This window comes from Abrus precatorius, unplaced genomic scaffold (genome assembly GCF_003935025.1).
Source record: "Abrus precatorius isolate BTA unplaced genomic scaffold, Abrus_2018 Scaffold10, whole genome shotgun sequence".
In the NCBI taxonomy this organism is placed as follows: Eukaryota; Viridiplantae; Streptophyta; class Magnoliopsida; order Fabales; family Fabaceae; genus Abrus; species Abrus precatorius.
In genome coordinates, this window is record NW_020874292.1 from 23,170,160 (window position 1) to 23,181,048 (window position 10,889).

General features: G+C 32.4%; 1 protein-coding gene across 1 annotated transcript; it reads right to left on the bottom strand.

Moving 5' to 3' along the window:
* Positions 1 to 8,187: 8,187 nt before the first annotated feature.
* LOC113871803 (stem-specific protein TSJT1-like) lies at positions 8,188 to 10,377 on the bottom strand. The gene is made up of 5 exons (XM_027508908.1): positions 10,176 to 10,377; positions 9,776 to 10,070; positions 9,295 to 9,535; positions 9,033 to 9,153; positions 8,188 to 8,819 (listed from the first exon to the last, which is right to left on the bottom strand). The coding sequence occupies exons 2-5, from the start codon at positions 9,985 to 9,987 to the stop codon at positions 8,635 to 8,637; spliced, it is 759 nt and encodes a 252-aa protein (XP_027364709.1). The 5' UTR covers positions 9,988 to 10,070; positions 10,176 to 10,377; the 3' UTR covers positions 8,188 to 8,634.
* Between the last annotated feature and the right edge of the window lie 512 nt (positions 10,378 to 10,889).

Genomic DNA, 10,889 nt, shown 5'->3' on the forward strand with positions numbered 1-10,889 from the left:
TTTTATGGTAAAAAAAAGCAAAATAAAATAAAGAAAAAGAAATGCACAAAAATGTGAGAAGAATGAATGCATAAAGAACTCAACTTTTATTCAATAGTAATAATGAATTTATAATAAGTCAAAAAAAATCTAAACTACTTACGTAACTGAAAGATTTGATAACAAACTCAATTATTTCTAAAATATCAAAACGATTTATTTACTATGATACTAATCTAATAATTTGAAATAACAAAAAATAACTGACATATTCTTTTTTATCTCAATTATGTCTTCTTCCTCTCATCAATAACGATTTAACATGCACTCAATACAATATTTGTTAGTTTGTAAAGGAAGTAAGAGTTTTGGAATTGACCAAAAATTTGATGTTTCCTTTTTTTTTTCCTAAGAAAACCATTCACAAAAAGAAACATAAATATAGTGTTAGAAAGTATGTTTTTTCTTTCTTTGTGTCTAAACGCTCTTCATATTTTGCTACATTCAAAAGTAATATTTTAAATTATTTTTATTTTTTTGTTAATTTTAATCTTAGCAGTTAAATTTGGCAATTTTGTTTCACTGTGGTCTAATTTAGCCTGATATATTAAATGAATGATAAATATTTTTGAATCATGCATTAGAATATTTAAGATTTGAATTGTAAAAAAAAATTAAAAACATAAAACTAATTATGAGTAATAACCTGAAAGTGTCCTTCATAAATTCCACTTCAATATAATTAAGATGTCCTTGTTCAAAGAAAAAAAAATAAAGTTCTGATTTTTTTTATATGATTTTAGCTTAAGTAATTCTTTTTATTTAAATAAATTACTTTTTTAATTTTTGTTGGTTGCTTAAGAAAGAAAAATGTTACAAATCATAGTTCATGTTAGAACTACAAAAAATTTGTATCATTAATTTGGTGTCTTCTTAGTGGCAACCCAAGATCAGGTATATGTAGCGATGTGAGGAGTGTGCTTGGTGTTAGGAGCTGAGGCCTGTTGTTAATGTCAGAATATAAAACTTGATAGATTCCAATTTGTAGGTTTACTTTATATATATAATTCATTAGAGTGCATGAAAATTAGAAACTAGTGAGTTGAACACATCACTATACTATTATTTATTATTAGACTAAACCCTCATTTTAGTCCCTAAGAGAGTTTGAGTCCAACATTTTAGTCTTTGAGACATTTAAAATATCACGTTAATCTGCAACTTCTCTCTCTGTCATGCATTTTAGTCTCTGACGTCAGACCTCGTTAAGAAATCATCACAGAAGGCTAAGCTGTCACTTTAAGTGCTACGTCAAAATCCCACTTGGCAGCAACAATGTCATTTTTGGAAGTTGGCATGGCACAAATAATTGCGAAATGGTGTCATTATCATTGAAACCCTTTTTGCCCAAATTGAATTACATATTTTCTCATTGTTGTCAAAGAACTCTACCCTAAGTCCATGCAAAATCTCGCCCAAATTCTTGTTCGTAGTTATATTTGGGGGTGAAATATTTAAAGATTAAAGTTTGTTGTAGTGAAAGAAGGGCCAACAGATGGAGACTTCGATAAAAAAAAATTTCTTAATTCATTGAGTCATTTTTTTGGTGTGGGGACGAAGAACCCTAACTGTTCAATGTTTTGAGGACGATGAACCCTAAGTATTCAATGTTTTAGGGACGACGAATCCTAGCTATTTTCTTTTTCCTTAATCAATGTGAATGTGGTTATTGAAAAATGCTTTTTATTTGTTACTGAGAAAACAACAAGGGATGATAGGAAGTGGTCCTTGGTAAGCAGTAGTCCCCTTATGTTTCTTATAACTTTTTGGTTTTTAAAATTAAAGAAGATAATGTTAATGAAAGTGGTCACTTTCTGCATGGTTTAACCCATTTTCCCATGTGCTACATGACTTTTATTGTTTATTCAGTAAATTAGTTTAAAATTGCAAAAGATTGCTGACTATTTTGATAATTATTTCTCTGTAAATATAGACAATTAAGTTATACATTCACCATAGAGGAAAATTTTTGGAAGAAAATAGAATTAAGGAGTACATGTGGGATAAAATTGAGCTTTGGACTGATGTTGATGAAGATGTGGTAAATATTTTTAGCTTCATAAACTTTGCCAAGGCAATAGGGTATTTCAGTAACATAAAAAATATACTCTGGTCTGACCCTGATAAAGAGTTTGATGAATGTTTGAAATTATTAAAATATGATGTTGATGTGTTGAAAATGGTGGTTGTTACTAAGAGGAATATAAGGGAGATGCATATCAATTATGAGCATGAGATTGGTAAACCACAATTGCTTGAAGACGGTGAAATTATAATGTTGGAAGGCCCTGAAGTTGATATTGCAGCAATAGAAGAAGAAATTCAAGTTGAACAAACAACAATGGAAGAAGACATTCAAGTTGAACAACTAACAATGGAAGAAGGTTTAGAAGTTGAACAACCAAAAATGGAAGAAGGTATTAAAGTTGAACAACCAGCAACGGAAGAAGTACAAGTTGAAAATGTAACAGTTGAAGAATTAGAAGTTGAAGATATAACAACAGTCCACAAAGTATAAGTTGAAGTTGATAGGAAACAACAAAAGAAAAAGGCAAAGGGAAAGCAAACAGGAAAGGGAAAAGGAAAAGGCGACTCTAGTAAATCAGCTGGGAAAATAAGAAAAAGAAGTTTGCGAATAGGAGCCATGAAAGACAACCTTTAATTTGCTATATCAGAAAGAAAATAGAAAAAGAAAAAGCATGGGAAAAGAATAAGGGAAAGGGAAAGAGGCAAAATAAATTGAAGGAAAAGGTAAAGAAAAAATTACCTATATTGATGAAGAAGATTATTTACATGAGAAACTTTATGAAAATAGTATAGAAGATGAAGAAGAGATGGGTCATAAGGAAACATAATACTGTAAAGAAAGAGAAGAACATTCTGAAAATTTATGGAAGTTTGAAGAATTAAGAACTCCAACAAACTCAGATGATGAAGATAATAACAAACAAGTTTTTTCCAAATTTAATGAATCTGCAAAATTTGGAAATGTTAACTTGGAGCTAGGAATGGAGTTTAAAAGTTTACAATCTTTCAAAAAAAGTGTTAAAGATTATACAATTTAGATGGGAAGAGAAATAAGGTGGGTAAAAAATGACAAAGTGAGAGCAAGAGCTAAGTGTAAACATGAAAATTGCAAGTGAAAAATATATTGTGCAAAAAATAATGTCACACATAGCTTTCAGATTAAGACTTTTATCAGTGAGTACAGTTGTGGCAAGGTTTTTAAAAACAAACAAACAACACAAGATTGGGTTGTAGGTAAGCTTGTTATAAAACTAAAGAAACACCCCAATATGAAACATTCTGAAGTTGTTGAGTACTTTAAAAAGAAATTTGGTGTGCAGATAGAAGATACCAAAATATATAGGTCAATGGTCAATGGTTAAGGCAAGAGAGATTATAAAGGGAAGTGAGAAAGAACAATCTGGAAAGTTATAAGACTATTGTGGAAAACTTTTGAGAAGTAATCAAGGTTCAACTGTCAAAATAGAAAGTGATCTTCAAGTTGAAGGTCCACCGCAGTTTAAACGATTGTATATATGCCTTGCTGGGTGTAAAAATGGCTTTAAGGCTAAATGTAGACCAATGATAGGGCTTGATGGTGCATTTCTAAAGGTTATTACCGAGGATAGTTGTTGATAGCAGTGAGACATGATGCTAATAATCATATATGAGTAATAGCCTATGCTGTTGTGGATGTTGAAAATAAAGAGAATTGACAATAGTTTTTATGACTCTTACATGAAGATATGAGAGATTATAAACAGCATGGTTAGAATTTTTTATCTGACATGCAGAAGGTAAACAGTTACGTAGGATAAAGTTACTCATTACTTAGAATTGACAAGGACTTAATTGCATGAATAATAAATTAGTTAGGGACTAAATTACATGATTTTTATTCTATCAAGGACTAAAATAAACTTCGTATTTTACTGCAAGATTTGATTCCAGTTTTGCAAGAAGTGATGCTAGGTGCACACCATAGGTTTTGTGTGTGGCATCTATTGCAAAATTTTTGTAAACAATGGAAGGATAAAGTCTTGAAGCACCTTGTATGGCAATGTGCATGATCAACCACCATCTCACAATTCAATGCAAACATGTACACAATAAAGAAACTGAATAAGAAGGCATGGGCATACTTAGACAAGTGGCCAAAGGAAACATGGACTAAGGCATACTTTAGTGAATGACCAAAGGTGGATAATATTTGTAACAATAACTGCAAGATTTTCAATTCAAAGATTATAAATGCAAGGTGTAAACCAATATTAACAATGCTGGAAGAAGTCCGATGCTACATCATGACAACAATTAGTACCAATAAGTTAAAGTTGGCAGCCCATGCATGTCAGTTGCATCCTATACAGCAAAGTAAGTTGGAGAAATTAAAACAACAAAGCATTAAGTGGACACCAATATGGGCAGATAAACATAATCCTAATTTTTTGATAATTTTTAGTAGTATAACATTTAATTTGTCTTAACTAAACTTATATCATGGGTGATGATGATACTCATAGGTTTGAAATACAATGTTTCACAACTAAAGTTGCTGTTCACTTGGGCAGCCACACATGCACTTGTAGATTTTGACAATTAACGGGTTAGTTAATTCTATATGATGCCTAATGTGTTAAATCTATATGAATATGCAGCATATATAATCTTTGATTTTTTTTCTTATAATTTTTACAGGCATGCCTTGTATGGATGCTATTGTTGCAATAGTATATAAAAATGAGAGACCAGAAGATTATTGCCATGGATGATTAAAAATGGAAGCATGTTGTGCAACCTATGAAAATCATGTTTAACCATTACAAAGTCAAGAGATTTGGGAGAAAAGTGAGCTAATTCCACCACTGTCATCAACTGTTAAGAGGACTACAGGCAGACCTAAGAAACAAAGAAGAAAAGATGAACAAGAAAAACAAACAATTGAGAATCCACAGAAACATAAATTGAAAAGAAAATTGTCAGAGGTTAGGTGTTTATGTTGTGGAGTTCTAAAACACAACAAACAGACTTGTCCTGTATTGAAAAAGCAAAGAATGGAAGACTCTCAAGCCCAAAACAACAACTCAACACAACAGTCCATCACCATACTTACAGAAGAAGCTCTAACACAACAATCTTCCACTGTACTTGCAAAAGAAGGGCCAATAGATGTAGTACCACAAAAAAAAAAGAGGTAGAATTAGGCCTAAATTAACCATTAAGACAAGGTCATTTGCTACAAATGTTCCCACATCACCTTTGCAAAGTTCACCACCATCTTTACCAAATGAAAAGGGAGATAACTCTGCAAAAGCTGCACAATTCATGCTAACGCCTTAGGACTGCATAATGAGTTGTTGTGATTATGTTACTTATTTTAATTATTTTTTATGTAACAAGTTTGTATTATGTAAGACTTATTTCATTTGGACATGTTTTATTTGGAATAGTTATTTTGACTGGACAAGTTGTCATGTTTTAGGTTCCACCAATTTAATGCATTGAATGGTTTTATTTCCATTTAGTTTTTTATGTTGTTAGTTATTATTTAGTATTTTTATAATTTTTAAACCAAAATTGGGTATTGTTGTATTGTCATGGTAATCAAAACTTACATAAATGGTACTGTTGTTTTTAAGCCAAAATTTAAACTTAATCTTTGTAAATATATTCACTGTAAAAAGCACCACAAATCAACATTAGTTTGAAATGTTTTTAACTTTCTTGGTATATCATACATTTAGTTTGTTTGCAGTACTCTTTGGTAGGCTTTCATTCTTCTTTTCATCAATTTTTTCACTAAAATATAAACAATATGTAGGTCAACAATGATTACAAAAGCATCTTTATTAATGTTAAAACAAAATTTTATCATTATCTTACAATAAAGTACATGATAATACACATCAAAATACAAACAATCTGTACAAGTAACTTTAATTTCTTAATTTTAGCCTCTAAATATGTTATTTTGGCAGCCAAATTCTTCATTTACAGCTGCTGCACTTGTAAGAAGAGACGTTACTTGAGAGGTTGGATAATTAGCAACATTATAACTATCCTCCATGCTATTTTTTTAATCTCCCCACACAAAATAATTGCAATGTTCACCAACCTACACCATGTATAAGAAGTAACTTAATTTATCAGAAATGGCAATTGAACACAACACTAAATTAACTTTGTTTACCATATATTTGGGACATCCAAAGAACAATATTTCAAGATTAGCTTCTGTTTGTGAAATTTTACCAGCTGCTTTCAACCCACAATGACAAATCTTGCCATTTCGTCTCTTATTTTGGTCTGATGATGACCTTGAAGTAGAACTCATTAGAGGACTTCTATTGCTATTACTAGCCATATAAAGTGTTGGAAACTCAAATCATGCAAGGAAGAAAGGAACCTAATAATAGAAGCAAGATACCCCAATAATAGAAGAATAGAAGAAACCCAAGAAACTCAATTGCAACCATGAACCCTAGCCCTAATAGTGGAAGAAGACCAGAGGCGCGACATATATGCTGATATGTTTGATTCAATTTGGGCAAAAGGGTTTTATTGACAACGATACTATTTCGCAATTATTTGTGTCACGCCAGCTTCCAAAAATGACTTTGTTGTTGCCAAATGGGATTCTGACGTAGCACTTAACGTGACAACTCAGCCTTCTGTGACGGTTTCTTAACAGGGTCTGATGTCAGGGATTAAAATGCATGACAGAGAGAGAAGTTGCGGACTAATGTGATATTTAAATGTCTCAGTGACTAAAATGCTGCACTCAAACTCTCTAAGAAACTAAAATGGGAGTTAGTCTTTATTATTATCACTTTTCAATAGCGCTTACAAAGTCTGAGTACTATATTTAGTTAAAAATAAAATCATGACGTGAATATATATATATATATATATATATATATATATATATATATATATATATATGGAATGTTATAGGGATCACCAATGTTATATTTAACCAATTCATTTGGCAAGAATTGGAACACCACAAGCTGTAGGAGCATGCTTCCCACCCATCCTTTCAAATCAAATTGCTCAGCAATCCACGTTATGTTAAATTGTAACAACTATTTTTATTAACATGTGACAGCAATTCATGTAATGAATTTTTATTAAGCAATCTACAATGGTTTGCAAAATAGCAATGCAAGTAATGCTTGACAATGTTTATACATGATGAGAGGTACTCTGGAGAGATACCTAATCTTCTGATATATATTTTGAAGCAATTTTGAGTCATGAAGGCACTGAACATGATCTTAGCCTCTATGTTAAGTTGCAATAGTCATAAAATTCAAGTAGTTAAGTGTAGTTTACACCAAGAACACCAGCACTGAAAGAGACCTTCAAGAATCCTAGTGTTGAGTCATGAGTGCATTCACGACAAATTATATGCTCTTCCTTCTTTACAAAAACAAATATACATACATACATAGTAGCTAAGTTTAAATAGAGTACCATTATTTCCAGTGTTTTTTTTGTAGAAACATATTAAGAGAATCCACAGATAAGAACTTTGAATTTTTAGTACTGATAGACACATTTTTCTTAGAGTGCCAATAGTTTAGTTCTAGGGTGGTTAACTGAATACTATTATTTCCAGTGTGGTTTTCCAATGGCTTCTACAAACACCACCATTTTTGCAATTTGATAATTAGTTCAGCTAAGACCATGAGGCATACTGTTCAACCTTTATTGGGATGGAACCTTCAAAAAATTCACACACTTACAATTAGGCTTGTCCGTAGCAACTTATGGCTATTCCGAAGACACTTATATTTGTTTCCTTTTTGGGCAAAGAGAAGCTCAATTACCACTTGTAGCCGTAAGTTTCAAGTGTTCATATTATCATTGAGGTAGTATTTTAATAACATATAGTTATATCGCCCTCTCATTTCCGAAATTTAAAAGACAAATAAAAGTAGCATGCATTAATACAAAAAAGGAAATTAAAACAGGTAATGCAATCCAGTGTTCGGTTGTTTTAAGTAGAATCTCAGCGATTTTAACCTTAAATTCATATATGTTTGTTAAAGGAAACCTTATTGCATCAAACTGCCATGAGTCCGCTGATTTGGAGTATATAAGGGAATTACACAACAGGGGTTTTTAACCTTCCGAATGATATAATATCACTTAGATTTATATTCGTTTCCAAGTCTTACAGAAGTTATCAACAGAATTTTCTTTGCACTACCATATTTTGGATTCGATGGAACAAATATATTGATACCATGTATACGAGTGCGCGTGATTTTCTCCTATTCTGCTTTGTTTTATGAAGAAAGATTCAAGAACATTTAACAAAAGCAAATACAAGCTCAAGAATTCTCAAAAAGTCAAAACTAAAGCTTCTTGTTATTCATATTGGAAATTACCATAGTCATGTTCAAGATTGAAGCATGAATATGTACAAACCAAAAGAAAAAAACTAGATATCCCAAAAGGGCTAAAAGCAGAGAGTCACCTCCATCATATTAGGTTACTCCCAGCATCTTAGAAAGGGGTAATTGGTAAAAAGACAAAAAAAAAATTTGAAAACAAAGATTATGATTAAATTGGCCAAGCTTGCTAGCCCCAAGTAGCCCAATTAGCTTCACTTCCAACACGTGGCATCATTGGGCTCCTTGACTGAGAGTCGACATTGAAGTTGGCCCCACACATAACCCCCTCGCTATCAATTCGAGGCATTGCTTTCATCTTCTTCGTTGGATGTTCAAAGCTCATAAGACCATGCTCACTATGAAACATACACCCTGCAATTTTAACCCAGTTATGCATTAAATTCCAGCTTTTGAAATATAGTTAATGTTTCTATTAGTCCCCAGTTAATTTAGTCACGATGTTAGAATTGAATTAATTTCATTATAACTTGTATTTTATATGGTTGTTTAAAATCAAAGCTACAACATTTGATTGGGACATTACAGAATCCTATATTGCAAGGGAAAGAAACCAAATTTACATACCAGGTGGAAATGGTGCAAATGATTTAGCACAGCTTGCTTTTATAATATCCAAATTTTCAGAAATGACTACTGAACCATCGGCTGCAATACCCCAATAGAGCCCAATCTGGCCATCAGAACCCTGCTCAAACGCAAACAGCATGTGGGTAATCAGTGCCACAAATATTAAAACCACCATATGTATACATTGTCAAATCACACATCCCCTTTTCCATTCCCAATGTAGATGATCCAAAATCTAGTGATTAAGAAAGGGACTTACAGATGCAACAAAAACTGTTCCGTCCTTGTTGTCATAGATCACAAATCCAAAACTGCCTTCAAGTTCTTTGAGGACCTGATCAGCAGGGTAGGGACCCCTGTCTCTAAGTGTCCGAAATGCTACAATGATAAACAACGCCTCATTGGTTCCCTTTGATAGCCCATACTGCTTGTTGAGCTTGCTAAGGTTGTGCAGGCTACCCAGGAACACACAATATATGTTATCCAAACCACTAAACAACCTGTGACACATTTTTTATTTCGTTAGCCATACAAGTCAATAAACATACAAACACACATTATTCATTAATCCTTTTCTGAAACAATAAATTCATTATCTAGTTAATCTCTTCTCCCTACATCAACTCATTATGTCAAAGGTAATGTATTAACTGATCTTTCAATTACTAGGTGAAGAAGCTTCAGTGGCACTCATATATCAAAGGCAATTAACCAAAATTGATAAGCCTCTTAAGACATACCTATGATGAATGAAGGAGGGTGTGTTTGAAGGGGAATGTGCTAGTAAAGCATCATTCCCAAAGCTCATGGAAAAAGCATTGGAGGAATCGCAGGATATGAAATCCTGAAGGATTTCATGAGTTAGCTTAGGCTTAGTGCATGAATTGAAAGAAGCTGGACTGTGTAGCTCCTTGGGTGCGTTAACCAACTTCTCATTGAAAATCCCCAACATCTTTTTGCCTCTCAGTTAGCTTCCAATGTCACCACTTTTGTTTTCTCACAGAAATGCACCAACAATATCTGTATACCAATTAGCTGCATATAGGACATAAAAAACCTCTTAGCTTCTGAATAATCAAGCAATGTAAAAAGATCTAAAAAATGGAAACGAAGAAAAGTAGAGAGGGAGATACAGGGTACCTTAGATCAGCAAAATTGGAAATAGCTGCAGATGGAGAATTAGATTTAGTGATAGCCTTTGAACAAGGAGAATGATAGGAACAATGAGTCGCTAATGCTCAGATATATATAGATGCAATACATGCTCCAAATTGGGGGGTTTGGGGGTTTGAAACTCTGTCAACGTGGCAATTCTATCCTAACTAGAAAAGTGGATAAAGATGAAAAAGCAACATACTACAAGTAATTATTACGTTTATAATAATATATACAAGTCAGAACAGATTTAAAATGTTTAAACTTTTATTAAACTATTAATATTGCATCGATTATAGATTTACTAAACGTTCTGAGCCACATGATTTTCAAATATGAATGAACTTCGCTGAAAAAGTTTAGAACATAAAGTAATGCAATGGAAAATATTTTCAGAAGCCGACAAGGAATTTTTCAAAAAAGACAGAGAAATGTAACATATTGTATAGACATAATTAATTATTAATTAGATGACATGATTGATGACGTGGCAGTGATTCCTTGAGAGGTAATAAAGGAAGAGGAGACACGGTAGTTGGGAATACGAGAGAAAAAATAGGCAAAGTCTTATCCAAATTGATATGACAAAGATCTGACTCAGCTACTTCCAAAAACGCGTTTCTGGGTTCCGCAGATCGTGCAGAATGTGGATCATTTTTCTTTTAATGTTTGAATAACATAAATTATTTATTATTAAAC